The sequence below is a fragment of the Gracilinanus agilis genome, chromosome 3 (assembly GCF_016433145.1).
Source record: "Gracilinanus agilis isolate LMUSP501 chromosome 3, AgileGrace, whole genome shotgun sequence".
Lineage (NCBI taxonomy): Eukaryota > Metazoa > Chordata > Mammalia > Didelphimorphia > Didelphidae > Gracilinanus > Gracilinanus agilis.
Genome location: NC_058132.1, coordinates 259,043,796 through 259,061,580, shown reverse-complemented (window position 1 = coordinate 259,061,580; position 17,785 = coordinate 259,043,796). Strand labels below are relative to the sequence as shown.

Below are 17,785 nucleotides of genomic sequence, written 5' to 3'. Positions count from 1 at the left end.
TCACAGCAACCTATGACCTTTAATTACACAGCAGCTGTGAAGTATGAATAGTCACCAACAATGAGAAATGAACATACTTCTTGCCTAAAAGGGGGCCACCCCTGTATATTTGAAGAATATGCCATAGGTATTTTGCGGATTTTCATAATCTTTCCCCAATATACCATTAGGCAAAATTCTATAAAGGATTGTTAAAAAATAATTTGTGAGCATTTAGAAAAGAACATGAAAATCCATAGGCATCAGCAAAGGTTTACTAAGAACATGTCAGGTTTCCTTTTTACTAGGTCAGAGAAATGCCATACACATAGTATATCTTGATTTTATGAAAGCATCTGACAAAGCCTCTAACATTCTTGTGGCTAAAACAATGGAATGCAGGCTAGATGATAGTAGTGTTGATCCTTAGTCCCATCTTATTCAGCATTTTTACATGAAGATATGAAAGGTGTTTTTATTATATCTTCAAGTAACATAAATGTTGGAGGGTTAATGCCTACCATAACACCTAGAAGAGTGCCTTACAAGGTAGGGAATAAACAAATATTTGATGAATGAATAAAATCTTGATGGTAATTGACAATATCAGGAGTAAACTACCTTGATAGGTTAGAATAATAGATTAGAATGAACAAGATGAAATTTAACAAGGATAAATATAAAATGAGACACTGTAATATTTTGTTGCATTAGGAGGAAGGAGTATGAAGTTCATGGAAAAAGATTTAGGAGTATTACTTGATCATGAGGTCAATATTAACATATAGTGCCAAAAAACTATTTAAATTTTGTTGCAATCACAGATTTCTGGTGTTCCAGTAATAGAAAATAATAGCTTCACTTTATGTTATAATGCTCAGACTATATCTGGAATACTATGTTTAGTTTTGGAGCTCATATTTCAAAAGATACATTGAAAACTAGAGTGGCTCATGAAAAAGGTCACTTAGATTCTGAGGGAATTTGCAATGTATGCCACACAGGGCATGCTGGTAGAACTGAAGATGTTTAGGGGATAGAGCACTGGACCTGGAATCAGGAAGAGACTTGTGTTCAAACCCAACCTTAGATATTTGCTATCTGTATAACATTGGGCAAATCACTTAGTCTTAATTTACTCATCTATAGAATGGGAAAAATAATACCAACAAGTTGTTGGGGGTATACAGTGAGATAAAATTTGTAAAACTCTTTGCAAACATTAGAATGCTTTTTCATGCTAGCTATATGATAAGAAAAAACTAAAGATAAATATTATCTCTTTCTTTTAACATTTTAGGTATTTTCATGTGGAAGGAATAGTAGACTTGTTTTATGTTTTTCCAAAAGACAAAACTGGAATTACTCATAAATTTTAAATTTCTAAATATGGATATATCTCATTGTATATGGAAATTGGTTAAGTATTAAAGCTAACAGAACTATGAGTTACTTAGTGAAGTCCATGAATTCATAAAGTCTAGATTTATTCAATTAGAGGTTAGATGATAATCTGTCAGAGATGAGGAGGCTGAACTCAATGAACTCCAGGGTTCCATACAACTCTTTAGATTCAATGATTCATTCTTCTTTTTAAAAATTACTTTATATCTTTATATAAAATAACTTTATATAAAGTTTATTAGTTACCAAAGGCAATGAAAAGTCTCTTGCCCCTTATTTCTACATAGCAAAGTTGTTTGTTTGTTTTTAATGTCTCTTCAGACCTCCAACAATTCTGCTTAAGAGTATAAACTAAAGAAAAGATGACATATTTTTAGATTTCTTTAATACTAGATAGTCCTTAGGGAAACTGATTCTCACTGATTTTAATAAAAGTGTTGGTTTTTTAAAGACATCACTTTCATTTAACATATAGTCACAAAGATTGATTCTTGAAACTAAATTTTCTTGTGGACAATTATGGGAGAGAAATTGCCCAAGAATTTCTTGACTATTATGCTTTTTCTGTCAGGCACATTTTATGTCTTTCCCTGCTTATTTAAAAAAGTCGACTTTCTTAGATCATTAAAAGAATCAGTGCATTAATTAACACTTTACAGCTTCTCAAGTAAGTGAATGAAAAGATAATGTTTTTTGGCATTACAAATATAAAACATGTTTTTCAAAGTGGAAAACAATATTTTTTATAAAATATAATACCTGAAATTGTGCTATATTTCTGATTATTTGAGAACTGTTAGGAACAATTAAAGAAAACCAGCACAGTTTTCAATGCCAGAATGACTAGTTTCTCCCCTTTCACCTTCTTCCCTTTCACTTCTTCAAGTATTGTTTGTTTGTTTGTTTTACATCTCAGGTCATTTCAAATTCTCTCTTTCCATCTCCTCTTTCCTTAAACTCAATGTACATTAGCAATACTCAAAGTAGGGTCACAGATATTAGTTATTAAATAAATACTCCTGCATGTTTGAAATTACAACTGGAGATACTTGCTTAACTTTTCTATGACTCATTTTCTTTGCCTGTAGAACGACTTGATATTCTCCCACAGTTGTTTCATTTTAGCGTTTAATTTTCCTTTATGTACTGTTTACAGTTTTTTTGTTTGCTGTTCTTCTCAATGGGACATTTGAGGAAGCCAATCAGTGAGTCAACAAATATTTATTAAGTGCTCACTATTTGCCAAGAGCCATGCTAAAATTTGGAGAATACAAAGAAAAACAAAAACAGTCCCATTGCTCAGTATCATCACATTCTAATGGGAAAGACAACTTGTAAATAAGATATGTTCATCTATGAGAGGTTACCAGGGAGGGCAAGGCAGTAACTGCTGGGGCTGGGAGAGGGGAAAAGGGTTAGCCTCTTATAGAAGATAGGATATCAGCTGTGTCTTGAGGAGCCTCTGAATGTTTGGTACTAAGAGCCAGAGCTGAAAGCCCCTACATTCATTTTATGAATAAAAGCCAGTGCAAATAAGGTAGAGAGAAAAGGACATGGAGTGTCCTATTGGAGAAATGGCAAGTAGGCCAAAGTTTCTCTTATTAACTATGATATTCTTTAAAAACAAAACAAATTTAAAAAAAACCTAAATTTCTCTTCCCTAGGGCATCCATGTCCCCAAACTACAATGGTTTGATTTACTAAAAACTGAATGTGTTCTTTCATTGGTATAGTGAGCTTTTAGAAAGATAAATCCCTCTACCAATCCTTTCATTTGTCACTTTAAATATATGCCACCGTTGCTTACATTTTGACTTGACATGTGGAGAAACTATGGTAGTTAATCTAATATTCTCAAAAATATTTCCTGACTACATTTCTCTCTCTTGCAAGAGCTCAGAGAATGTGTGAAAGAATTGAGAAATCGCTCCAACTGTTTAAACTTTTCTATTTTTTCCCATGCAAATAGGAGGTATATACATGAATATATTTCTTCTTCTCCATAGACTGTCATTTTCATGGGGAATATTTCTAACAGCTATAATTTTATGCAATTCAAGAGAAAGGATCTAGATAGGCTAAGATTTATCTTTTATTTTGTAAAGTAGATTCCCTTTCTGACTTTGCTGAGTGAGTCATTATTTTTATGATCTGCGATTAAATATGTTTGTAGCTACCATGACATTCTAGAAGGAGGTGTTACTTAATCCACAAAACATTTTTTGATCATTCCCTTCCTTCCATCCTTTCCAATTGGTAGTATTATCTCTAACCTTAATTTATTTTAAATCCTGATTAGTACAAATATGAATTCTCTCCTTGAAGTGGTTGCATTATTTGAATTTTCAGTACCCATTTCAGTTGGACTGGAACCAATTAGCATACTTCACATAATTATAACTTTGAATAATACAAATTTTAACAAATGATACCACTTCATGGGATCTCTCTCTCTCTCTCTCTCTCTCTCTCTCTCTCTCTCTCTCTCTCTCTTTTAAGCAATCAGGACCTAGCTGCATTATACTGATTTTAATGCAAGTTAGATGTAGACTTGTCCACATTAAGATGTAAGTAACTTGGAGTAAGAGTAAGGATCAGTTTTGGTTTTGCCTTCATAGCTTGGTACGGTGCTCTGCACATAATAAATATTTAACAATTATTCACTGAATGAAATTGAATTAACTGAGTCTAAACCTTTAAACTGTGCTTACCATATCACTAGTCTTGTCCCAGTGCTAAAATATCAATACTATATTAAGGTTCTTGTATCATTCCTTCATGATTGAATCTAAGAAAGAAGTTTCCGTTCTTTTCCTATTCCTTGGTAAATAAATGATTAAGACCATCTCTAAGACATCCCAAGAGCACACTGTGAGTTTCTTGTGAACAAGCTCAATAACACAAACTACCTGATTTGGCTTGATACTGTTCTTGACACATAAGTGCTCAATGAAATGCTTGAGTGGGAAGCAAAATACTCAAGCTTTTTTCCTGATTCAAATATTAACTATGTGACCCAAAACACATGAGTTAAACTTTCTGTGCTACATTTTCTCAAAAACTGAAATGAGAACAAAGGTACTTTAAATCAGCAATGTTTAGAAATACATATATGCACATACATGTTTGTGTGTACATAGACACATTTATATGATCATTTTGGTCATCATTTATCTTCTTTTCTGATTAAACTTCACCTAGCAAATTCCATTAATAATTGATTTTTGACATTGTTTCTACCCACAGACCCTCTTCTGTTAAATAGTTTGAATGATCTATAAACAACCGCTTAAATACTCTTACTTCAAATAAACTTGCAGAGTTTTAGTGGCTTCCATTAAATATATATGAGCAAGTTATACATTTACAAAATCATAGGACCATAGATTTAGAGCTAGAAGGAACCTAGGAGCTCATTTAGTCAAATCTTATTTTACAAATAAGGAAGAACAGAAAAGTTTAAAGAATTGTCCAAGATCACACAGAAAATAAATGACAATGAAGAGATTTGAACCCAGGTCTTCTGATTCCAAATGCATTGATCTTTTCATCAGACTATCTGCTACTTAGTCATCTACAATCTAGTCCTAGCTTACTTATTCAGCCTTATCTGATACATTCTCATTCATATAGTCTATACTTTAATCAAAATGAATTCTCCCAATTTTCACCATTCCAGTCAACATGCTATTCATCACACAGTCTTCTATGTCTAGAGGCATTTTCCTCCTCTACTGTTTTCCATCTCCACTTGTTTATTTCCTTCCTTTTAATGCCCAATTTAGGCATTTTCCTGATTTCCCTACTTGAAGTGATTTCTGTTTCCCGCATTGTTCTTTGTTTTCATATTGCTTTTGCAGTCAATCTATCCTATTTATATTATATTAATTTGTGTCCAGGGATTCTACTTTATCAGATTTCAAGTTATTTGAGAGCAAAGATTTTCTTATTTTATTTTTGTTTTTCTATTAGCTGGGACAGCAACCTCACTCAATAGATACTTCATCAGTGTTTGTTGAATGACTGAAAATTGTATTATTTTGAGAAGCTAAGATCACTTCATAATGGAAAAAATGACCAAAATCACATTTTTATCTATTTTCTGAGTTTATATTGTGTTATGAGTCACTTTAAGTAATAGTAACTTCTTACATGCTTATATCTTATGCACTACATGACAAATAATTTGAATTTTTCAATGGAAAGATACCATATGGAAAACACACATTCTTTTCCAATTATGCTGTAAATGGAATGGATGGTGCATTGAGCCTGTTAAAGTAGGGAATTATTTAAAAAGAATTATACTCTGGGTATTGCCATGTAGACTAATAAGCAGAAGTTATGACTAGAAATGTATAGGTCAAAACTGAGAATTTTGATGTCCTGATATCAGTCCAGAAAAAACATAAAAGCATGAGTTGTTGGACACTTTTAATTATTGGTGAGTTGGCAGCAAAATTTCTTAAGTTGATCTGGCTTTTACATCTAGGTAAACTTGCCTCATCTTTGTGAAAACAAAAGTTAAGTACCTTGTAATGCCAATATGTTACCCAGTCAAAGGAACCAGACACTATTTTTAAAATCTAGTACTACTTCTTACCCTCTTTATCGCAACTTCTTCCTCTGAGTGGTTCTATTGGTGATCTTTTCCACATTATATCAAACTATTTGTTTTATGTCTAATAAGCCCCACATTCTAGACTACATGATGCTGTTTCATGAATCTCTACATTATATCTACACACAGCATATCATCACCTTTCAATTAGCCCCTGTTCTCTCTTTGACACTAATCTTACAATGGATATTGGGCTTTACTGCTAAGTGAACTTAAAGTAAATGTGTTTAGTATGAATAAAAGTTCTAGTTTACAATATTTTCTTGGAGATTAGACCATCTGGCCTAATGCTTGTTTGATATTCAGGTAAAACTAAAAAATAAGGTTTGTGACTCAACATCATATACACAAACACAAATATCACATGTCAAGAGTTCAATTGCTCTTTTTCCATCTAATGGCACAAGGAACTATAAACAAGAACCAAGGATATTATTCTTAAATAGGATTACATAGGTAGATAAACACAGTGGATAGAGTCCTGGACTTCAAGTCAGAAACACCAGAGTTCAAGAATAGCCTAACTTTGTGACCCTGACTAAATCATTTAAACTCTGTCTATCTCCATTTCTTTATTTAGAAGTGGGGCTCCCAGGGATGTTGGAAAGTACTTTGCAAACCTTAAAATACTTTATAAATTCTAGGTATAGTGATTTAATCAATGACTAATAAAACTCAATAAAAACAACTTGAAAGGAGACATTGTGATACTTGGAAAGGCTTTCTTTTTCTTTTACATTCCCTTTTATGATATAATAACATTAATAGGAACTTCCATTAGGAAAAATACTTTTTAATCATTAACATGCAGGAAGCTGTAGTCTTTGCTTTACTTAAAATGATCAAATATATTCTTGCACTAAAAACATACTCTTTACATTTACATTAATTTTTTAGCATACCACGTGTTGATTCAGCACAAAAATTCAGTGAATATCCTGAGGGGGGGAAAACCCACTTACCTCATATAATGACCTCCTCATCTTTATATACATATGGAATAGCCCTTTGTAGAAAAGGAATTATGAGGAAAGATATTCAACCTAGTCTCAGAGAGTGGAATCATCAGTAAGGCCAGAGGCAAAGAGTCATATCTAAGAGCATTTTTAAGTCAATCTCATATACCAAGAATCATTTCCACTTACTCTACATTCTTTGTCCATTCCGGAGGGTTACTCATGGTCATAAATACACAGTTGGTCAGAATAGTGCACATAATGAGCATGCTGAATAAAGTAGATTATAGTTAAGGAAAAGATATGAGTAGACTTAATAAGATAAGGATAGTGAGATAGTGATAACTCTGTGGAAACTGAGAGATTGCCTATATATAAAATATCAATTTTTTTTACTGTCCAAAGAAATATATGCTTTTCTCATTTTAATGTTAATTAAAAAATAATTGCCAGAACAAATTCCTGGAAGGTAACCTCATTTTACCTGGGGCAGCTAGGTGGCACAATAGAAAGCCATCTTCATGAGTTCAAATCCAGCCCTTCAGATACTTACTATCTCTGTGACTTTGGGCAAGTCACTTAATCCTGTTTGTCTTGGTTCTTCATCTGTAACAATGAACTGGAAAAGGAAATGACAAACCACTCCAGTAATTTTGCTAACAAAACCTCAAATGGGGTCACAAAGACTTGGACATAACTGAAATGCTTTTATCTTTTTATTATTATTTTAGATATGCAGTGGTTAGAGTGGTGTGCCTAGAATCAGGAAGATTCCTGATTCTTCCTTCTTGAGTTCAGATGCAACCCCTCAGATGCTTACTAGCTGTGTAAGCATTGACAAGTAACTTACTCTTGTTTGCCTCAGTTCTTCGTCTGTAAAAAAAGAACAGGGAAAAGAAATGGCAAATCACTCCAGCATCTTTGCCAAGAAAACTCCAAATGGGGACATGAAGAGTTGGACATAACTGAAAAATGACTAAAGTCCCATTTTGCTCCATAACCAATGGATTATATATACCTCCTTTAAAATTTAATTGGAATTCTCCTTTCAAGTGAACTGTGGCTCTATCAGAGGAAGAGACCTTTTTAGTAAGTATAAAATACTGTTTAAATATGTAGGCTGAACTGTGGGCATAATTTAATTCTCTATTTCCATACAAAGATTAATGATTGCAATATAGAAAGTTGAGAGTGTTCAGATAATAAATACATTGATTTATTCTCTGCAACTAAGAATTAAATAAAGAGTATGTCATAAATAAATGCTATTGCAGCTCTGCACAATGCAATTAGTTATTTACCAGCTGAAAAATAGGAGTATCAGAAGCCAGAACCAATCTCTGATTACTTTTCATAGTATCTTATCTGTGCAAAGGGTTATTGTGTTATTCTATCTCCCTAAAAGGTAGGAGAGTAGAGGAAGAGTGGTGAGTTTGTTTGGACATAAAAATGTGATTTTGGACAAATTTGTTCATCTGTCTAGGCCTCCACAATGGTAAGTGAGGACATCTAGGTGGTTCAGTGGATAGAAAGCCACGCCTAGAGATGGCAAATCCTGGGTTAAAATCTGGCCTAAGGTACTTCCTAGATCTGTGACCCTGGGCAAGTCATTTAACTCCAATTTCCCAGCCATTAGCACTTTTCTGCCTTGGAGCTGATACTTAGTATTGATTCTATGATGAAAGGTAAGAGTTTTAAAAAAGTAATGGCAAATGGACATATTGGACAAGATGAAATATGGAGTCAAATGGGAAAAAAGATTCATCATAAATTTGGCATTTTCCATTATTCTGGTCATTATTTTAAGAGAGTTTTTAAGTCCCTTGCCTAAAGTTCAAAGTAATCATGACCTTCCTTCTTCCAAAACAGATTATACAAACTACGTCAGCAGATTAGCACCTGTTGTTGGTGGTGTTCAGTCCTATCCTACATGTCATGTTCCTATTTGGGGTTTTCTTGGCAAAGATGACAGAGTGATTTGCCATTTCCTTCTCCACCATATTTTATAAATGAGGAAACTGAGGCAAACAGGATTAAGCAATTTGCCTGGGATCATATAGCTAGTAAGTGTCTGAGGCCAGATTTGAACCCAAGAAGATGACTCTCTGCCTCCAGGGCCTATATTCTATCTTCTGCATCTACCTACATGCCCAGATTGACACCTACACTTCTTTAAAAGATTGCAGAGGGGAGCAGCTAAGTTGCTCAGTGGATAGAGAACCAGACCTAGAGAAGGGAGGTCCTGGGTTCAAATGTGACTTCATATATTTCCTAGCTCTGTGATCCTGGGCAAGTCATTTAACTACCTTTGCTTAGCCCTTACTACCCTTTTGCCTTGGAACCAATACACAATGATTCTAGGACAGAAGGTAAGGTTTTTTTTTAAAGGAATCTTTCAGAGAAGACTTCAGTCTCATACTTTCTTAGCTTTAGCCTAAGTCCTTTATGCTGAAATTTAAATAATTTCTGATCCTTCAGTTACCCCATAAAAGACTTCTAAAGGTAATCAGATTCATTTCCACTACCTCAGAGATAGATTTGGTTACTCTCTATTCTGAAGGCTCCTTGACTAAGTGCCTTTCTCTTGAAACTCCCTCTCAGTGTTAATCCTGAATGCTGTAGTTTGTAACTTCACATTTTTCATACTAACTCTAATTAACTCTGAAGAGTTGAGAGCAACTTATACATTTATATGAATTAATTTTACCATATGACCCTACACTTGCAAAAGCATTTCTTGTCTCTGGTTGTTCCAGGCTATTGCATCTCTTCTTATCTCCACCTAAAATATAAGATCTTTTCCAGAAAGGATGTTTGGTACCATCTCCCAAAGAAACAAAGCTTAGTGCTGAATCCACATGTGACAATTATTGAATTTTGAAATGTTTTCACAATAGTCAAAGTAGTACCAAAGGCTGTGTTCATGAGATCACTTGGTGAATCCACCAGTTCCCCTGGGTTTAGTTACGTCTAGGTACATGATAGGCAGAGCTGTATATCCAGCCCTAATCTCTATCCTGAACTAGAGTTCTCATCAGTAGCTGCCTTTTGGACATCTCCAAATGGATTGCCGTCAACATCTCAAATGCAATATGTCCAAGACAGAATTCATTATCTTCTTCCCTTCCCAAACCATGCCTTCTTCTAAGGTACCTTATATACTGGAGCCATAATTCTGGGACCTTCATTATTCCCTTATATCACATACTGAATCAGTTGTTAAATCTTGTTTTTCCTGCATAACATCTTTCATACACATTTCCTTCTTTCCAATTTTAGAGCTATCGGCCTAGTTCAGGCCTTTATCACCTCTTGCCTGGGCAATTTCGACAGCTTTCTGGTTGACCTCTCTTCCTCAAGTCTTTCCACTGAAGTCCATCCTCTACTCAACTGCCAGTGTCTGACTGTGCCCCTTCTCTCTCCCCTGCCAATTCAGTGAGGTCCAGTGAGTCCTTATTATCTATAAGGTAAAATGTAAAATTCTTTGGCTTTTCACATATTTGCCCTAAATGCCTTTCCAATATTTTTTTTCTTATACTTTGCTCTTCTCCACTCACTCAATGCTTTTGCTATATTGGCCACTTATTATTTCTCTTTTACAGCCTGCCACCTCTCATCTCTTTTCCATTGCCTTGGCCATTCCCCATGCCTGGAATGCTCTGGTTCCACTCCTTCATCTCTTAGTTTCTCTGGTTTCCTTCAAGACTGAGCTCAAATTTTACCTTCTGCAGGAGGTCTAAACTGGTTCTCCTGCCTGCCCAATGCCTTTTCTTCTGAGTTTTCCTTCTCTATTCTGTGCCTGTCTTGTATGTCACAAGTTCTTTACATGTCTCTCCCATTAGAATCTGTACCTCCTAGGGGCAAGTGTAGTTTCTGACTTCCTCTGAATCTTTGGTGTTTAGCCCAGTGCCTGGCAAATACCAAGTACTTAATAAATGCATGTTGACTAATTGACTGATTGTTCTGTTAGTAATACTTCAGTAAGGGTCTTACTGTAGGTAATAGATGGTATAATTAGAATAACATATTGTTCTCATGTAATGTTTTTAACTCCTATAACCCAGGATCAAAAAGCCTTTTTTTTCCAACTCTTACCTTCTGTCCAAAACTATGTATTGGTTCTAAGGCAAAAAAGTAATAAGAGCTAGGCAATGGAGGTTAACTGACTTACCCAGGGTCACATAGCTAGGAAGTGACTGTGGGCAGACTTGAATCCAGGACCTCTCATCTTTTGATCTGGCTCTTTATCCACTGAGCTACTTAGCTTCCCCCTTAAAGTCTTTTTTTTTAACTCCAAAATTAACCATTTAAAAATATTTTAGATTACTTATATTCTGGGTATTGGGATTGGTGCTAGAGATACAAAATAAAAAAATGTAATTCTTGCCTTCAAGGAACTTGCATTCGATAAGCAGAGACAATCTGTAAACATATAGATATAAACTTGGCTTCAAACCTGTGAAAACTCTATGTTGGTGGCAAGATGGATGACTCAGTGCTGCAGACCTGTGTGAGGCACAAATTTGGTCTAAGAGATTGAAAGCAGAAAATTCTTCTTCCTTCCTACCCTTATAAGGGATTCATGTAATTCCAGCTACTCCTAAAGAAGAAATTCATTAACACAGTAGGAAAAGCTAAACCTTTATCATGTCCCTGATTTCTGGTTGCCTTCTTATTAGGGGAATTTCTCCACATGATCAAGGCTTCTCTCCCTTGAGTGATCTGAGGGTGAGTTTGTCTCATACATTCTAATCTCTATAACTTCTCTGATTTTTGTTACTATCTGCTTAAGTAAATGGCTTTATTCTTTAGTCGCTCTATGTTAGTCTTTTGTGGAATCACCATTTACTAGTAAAAAGTCAAGACTTTAGATAAAAACTGATATGGTCATCTCTATGCTTAAAGAAAAATCATTTTGGCAGTGTGTAGATGAATATCAGAGGGGGTAGCCTTGAGATAAGGAGACCAAATAGAGTCTAATTGCAGATGGTAGCTAGGTGGTACAGTGGATAGAGTGTCAAGTCTTGGACTCAGGTAAGACTCAACTTCCTACGTTCAAATTCACCCTTAAACATTTAACTACCTATGTGACCATAGGTAAATCTCTTAATCCTCTTCACCTCAGTTTCTCATCTATTAAATGAGCCAGAGAAAGAAATGGAAAACCACTCTAGTATCTTTGCCAAGAAAACCCCAAATGGGGATGGGGTGGGGAGTCATGAAGAATCAGATATGGCTGAAATGACCGAACAACCACAAATACTGTCTAAACTAAGGTTATAGGCAAGTGGGTAGAGAGAAAGGGAGGGATGCTAGATATGTTGTGGAGGTATATGGGATAAGACTTGGCAACTGATTGGATGTGTGGGATGAGGAAAAATGAGAAATAACACTATTTACCTGAATAGCTGAGAAAATGGTATCTGAAAAAATTGTTCATTAATTGCCTCAGCAGTCAATGTCTCTATGTATTAATAGCCGAAAATCAGAGTCAAGAACAAATTAAATTAATAAACCAACATTGACTTCAAAGACATTCTTTACATAGTTAATGTAGAAATGTTTTTTTATCTTTTAAAAAGTCAGGTTTTTAGAAATATAAATTAAAAAAAAAACATTCCAAAAGGATATGAATGTACCAAAATCTTAATAGCAATTTTTCTAACAGGGTTGAGAGGAGTTAAAATATACAAGGCAGATGTGGCACTGAATCGAAAGATTGCCTTTCCTTTATTCAATACTATAAAAGTCTGAAAAAGAAAAAAGAAAATATTAAAATTATAATAATAAACAATTAGTACAGGCATATATATATTATAAGCAAATTTTATAGACAATTTATATTAGCTAATTTGAATTTTCACAGCAGCATGAAACTACAACTTAACAATGTAATAAATTATCCTATCTTAGATTTTCTCTATCAGTATTTCACCCTTGCTTTCAACTTAGAACCAGTTCTCATTCTTTTTCTATCATTTGCTTTCCTTATGGAATCTTTTATTGCTGCTCTTCTTAGAAGTTTCTCATTTGTTATGTTATGTTCTGCTCACACCCACCAGGCACCTCTCAATTACCTTAGGTGTGATGCTCATTTTCATAGTGGCTTCCTACAACATACTTGCAAATATCATCCATCAAGAACATTCTTCAGCAGGCTGTCTAATACTATTTGATCATCTCCTTGAAGAACTGGTTCAAAACTCACCTGCCAGTAATCTCATCCAATCAAGCAGATATTAGTTTAGCATCTACTTGCAAGGGAATATACTGAATGCTGCCCATTCAAAGACTTTTCCTTCAGAAAACTTTTCCAGAGTAAATCCACCTTAATCCGATTACTGAATGTGTCTTTTCAGGATTAGATCATCATAAAGTTATCTTACATTTGTTGATATGGAATTTTACAATTTTTCTTAAATAATTTCAAAAGTACATTTTTGACTTCCTCAATTTTAATATCCTTCAAGGCAGAGAAAGTGAAATTGTTTCCTTTTCAACCACAGTACTTAGTATAGTGTGCTCTCTTGTCCTCTTTCCCATCACTCTCTATGTATCCATACATATGCATATACATACATATAAGCCAATGCATATATTTTCAACTTGCAGTTTTTCAGTATTTCATTATTTCACATCTATTTTGATCTGATAGATTAGAATCTACTTATAGATTCATCTGCTTAACTTTTTTAGGAAGAGTCAAGAATATATTTCTGCCTTTTAGCCAAAAATTCTTAGTGCTCCAATTACATATATTTGTTTTCTTGGCAACAAGCACTATTAAAATAGAAATATTTACATTCTGGCCAGCTAGGTGGCACAGTATGACAGAGCACTAGGCTTGGAATCATGTTCTTAAGTTCAAATCTGGCCTAGACACTAGTGTGATCCTAGGCAAGTCACTTAACCCTTGCTTCAGTTTCCTCATATGTAAAAATGAAGGAAATGGAAAACCACTCCAGGTTCTTTGCCAAGCCAACCCCAAATGGGGTTATGAGGAGTCAGACATGACTAAACAACAACAACAAATTTACATTGTAAATTCAATGGGCTTAGAGAAAAAGTCTTTCCTTTGTGTTCTTTGTGTTTAAAGACCATTCTTTTTAGAAAAATGCCTTATTAAGTGTTTTCTATGAATTTCACTTGGCAAATTTGAACGATTATATAACAAGGATAAATAAACTCCAAATCTCCAAAGCAAAGACATTATCCAAGAGGCATCTATTAACTTTATTAAGGTAGCAGAGAAACTGTAATTGAGAATCTGCTAAATGATTTCTCATAATTCAAAATCTTAACAACTTAGCATTATCAGTCACAGATCTAAGTAACTTTTCTGGTTTTTAATTAAAATATTTGAATGTAAAATTCACTGTTAATCAAATTTAAAATGAGAATATGGATGGCTACTAAGAAATAATTTAGCCTTCTAAATAATTTGCCATTTGCCACATCAGAAAATAATTTAGACAATGACAACCAATACACCCTATAACAACCCCCCCATCCAACAAAAGGATAGAAAAACTGTAAGGAAAGACTGTAATACCCCATCTCACTCTACGATCACTATTCTTCTTTTTATTTTTCTATATCTGTTGACCCACCAGTGAAATCAGATTTGATGTTCCAGGGACACTTTTGCTGAATTTTACAAGGTCCATTTACCAAACCTTATGAACCCAAGACTTTAAATTAATAAACCAAACAACTCCTGGGTCTAGGAAAAGAAATAGAAGGTTGTTACATCTTAAAAAAATAATTTCAGATAATTTCCATAGTTTTTGGAGGCTTTATCCTAAGTCTTAATAATAGATATTAGCTGACAAGAAAGGAAGAAGATAGAGAGAGTGACTACCCAAGTTTTAATGAAATCTGGAAGATATACCTTATTACTGGGACATAGTGGAGAGAATGAGAGATTGGTATAGTAGATAAGAGTGCTAACCTTGTGTAAATCCTCATCTGACACATATACTAGCTATGTGAGCATGGACAAGCCATGTGACTTCTTACTGCTCCTTGGTAACTCTCTCTTTTGCACCCCCTTTCCCCAATGCCATGAGTATCAGTCTTCTAAATTCTGAAGAAATAGAATGAAAATGTTTGGAAGCTTTACTGTAAACTAGAAAAAAGAAATTAAGTGAAGCTAAATAAGGGGAATAGCAACTTAACATTTGGGGAAAGTCAGTCATAGCTTCCAAGGATAACTTGAAACTGTTGATGAGTTTTCTTTGGGCATTGATAGAGTTGAGTAAAAGGAATGGACCTTGAAGTCCTTTCTGAATGGAGACTTTTGAAGGATTTTTCCCCCCTCAGAGCTCTAATCAGATGACTAAAGTATGCTAACATCCTAGTGTGTTGTATCAATGACTGGAGGCACCCTGGATAAAACTGGCTTGAACAAGACTGAAACATTGTAAAGTGACTTCAGGCCATATTGAACCAATTTAGACCAGTTTCTTTACTGTTTACTCACATTTCAAGGTACCAGCACTCCAATCATAGGACTAGAGCAGTGATGGCAAACCTTTTAGAACTCTTTCAAGATTGTATGCCGGGCCCCCTCTCCAGCTTCCCCGCAAACCCCATCCCCAGCTTGCCACCTACCCCAAAAGAGGGGAGGAATAAAGGGAGGGAAATGGTCTGGGTGTTCTACTCAGGAGAGGGAATAAGCGCTTCGATTAGGCTACTAGGTGGAGGGACTGGGAAAAGCAGTGGAGAGGGGGAAGGGAGCAGCTCCACAGAGTCCCTCTGCCTTTCTAGTAACTAACTCTGATGGGTGGCATGTGCCCACAGAAAGGTCTCTGTGTGCCATCTTTGGCACATGTTCCATAGGTTCGCTATCACAGGATTAGAGCATATTGAATGCACTAATGAGATGTGTCTCAACACTATCATAATCTATATGTATATCCATACACTCATCTGTAAATCAATGTATATCCATATAGTCATCTGTAAACCAATCTTATAAGGTTAAATTATTTATGTGTGTATAGTGAATTCATCTTTTATAAAAAAGTTTTCATTTTTTTTTATTAAAAAAATTCATCTTTTATAAAAAGTGTCATTATTTTATAGGCAATCAAGGGTCAAACTTTATACTCTACACTGTAATTGTTCTTTTGCCTTTATCTCATGTGGTTGCTTTGTCATTGTGTAAATACAGAAATAATTGTTGCTTAAACACAGCTTAGAGTTCTTAGGAAAAATGTTTCTAGCTCATGTTCTCTTCACATTTTCCTTTAAAGTGATATTAGAGATAATCATATGCTAGCTTAGGACAATTGCTTTCATTAATATGTATCCTAAATTGAAAAAAAAAACCTTTGAGAAAAATTAAGTCCAAATTCATCCCATCTTCATATAGAAAGATATAAATTTGTGGACTTTCCAATATATTGGTAAATAGTTTTCTCTTGCAAAGAAATCATTAAGAAGACTCAAAATCTGAAATAAGAAGCATATATTTCTGGACAAATGGCTAACACTAATTTATATATTGAAATATTTAGAGTTGGCAATATTTAACTTTTTGCCCATAAATCACTTAAGAATTTCAGATTGCAGATGATAACACATGATTTATCACTTGTTTATTTGGGTATATGATTTAGGGTTTTGGTTTTATGAGATTATTCACTTGCAAAAGTGAATAATATGGAAATATGTTTTGCTTGAGAATACATGCATAACCCAGATTGAAATGCTTGTCAACTCTGGGAGTGGGGAAGAAGAAGGGATGGAGACAACATGAATCACATAACTTTGGAAAACTCATGTGGAAATTTGTTATTAAAGTAAAATAAAGAAAAAAATAATCTCAGAGTTACTAAGTATATCAATTAAACAAAATGCATTTTGCTTTTTTCATTGATGACTTAACCATTTATTTAATTTACTATGACTTCATATATAGATGTAGATTATATCAGTGCATTTTTGAGGGGGGAACTTTACACTTGCCTATAGCTCTTATTGTAACAAAATCATTAACTGTCATAATGTATTTTATACAATTATTATTTTGGTCATACTATGCTTCCAAAATCTAAGGAATATTCTATCGTTTACATGTTAGCCTGTGACATAAGAAAAATGCTCATGGTTTATTTGCAAATCTAAGAAATGCATGAATATAACAATGCATTGTGTAATACATTATATGTAATAATCCATACAAGGGAATGCTATAGTCTGTATGCACTACAAGGATTAGTAAGGATAACCTTCCTTAGGACTCACTTTTTTGTTGATATAGTATGGGTCAAGGTCCTCCAAGGGTTCTGACACCATTCCAGGAGGAATGTCTCCATAAATAAATGGGAGAGATTTTCCTGCTTCCAAGTCACTATTTGGCTTTGGCTTGTTTTCATCATCATCCTCTTTGAGTTCTCTTTTGGCCTTCTTAGCTTTCTCTTCTGCAGAGCGTTTTTCGATAGTAGCGAGAGATTCTCTAGTAAAATATCGGAAGCTGTCAGGTCCTGGGGGTACCAGCAGTGCCTGTGCCATCTTTTCATCCTGCAAATTTAATTTCGTTTAGCCTCTCGCATAAGAATCTCCTATGAGGATAAAAGGGGAAAAATTGATACTAGTTAGGAGGAAAGTAATGAAAAAGAGAGTGAAAAAAATCAACCAAGATGGTATTTAATGCTTCATCTGGTTTTGCCAGTAAATAAGAAAATAGTCTCTATAAACATTAAGTAGAGCATTTAGTGCTGTGCCACAATTTTTACTTGTAAACATTATTACTGTTCAATCTGATTCTCTATAAACCAACTTCATAAGACATCTGTTCTTGGCTTTTGAGCCAAGAAAA

At 34.4% G+C, this 17,785-nt stretch overlaps 1 protein-coding gene across 12 annotated transcripts in view; it reads right to left on the bottom strand.

The window, feature by feature from the left end:
- The window catches only part of SCN3A (sodium voltage-gated channel alpha subunit 3), a 101,825-nt gene extending 84,347 nt beyond the window's left edge, over window positions 1–17,478 (bottom strand). For all 12 annotated transcript variants that reach the window (XM_044666548.1, XM_044666545.1, XM_044666552.1 and 9 more), the window contains exons 1-3: window positions 17,212–17,478; window positions 12,592–12,710; window positions 7,150–7,239 (exon numbers count right to left, since the gene is read on the bottom strand). In XM_044666548.1, the coding sequence (XP_044522483.1) occupies window positions 7,150–7,239; window positions 12,592–12,710; window positions 17,212–17,478 (476 nt within the window). The remainder of the gene's footprint in view (window positions 1–7,149; window positions 7,240–12,591; window positions 12,711–17,211) is intronic.
- Between the last annotated feature and the right edge of the window lie 307 nt (window positions 17,479–17,785).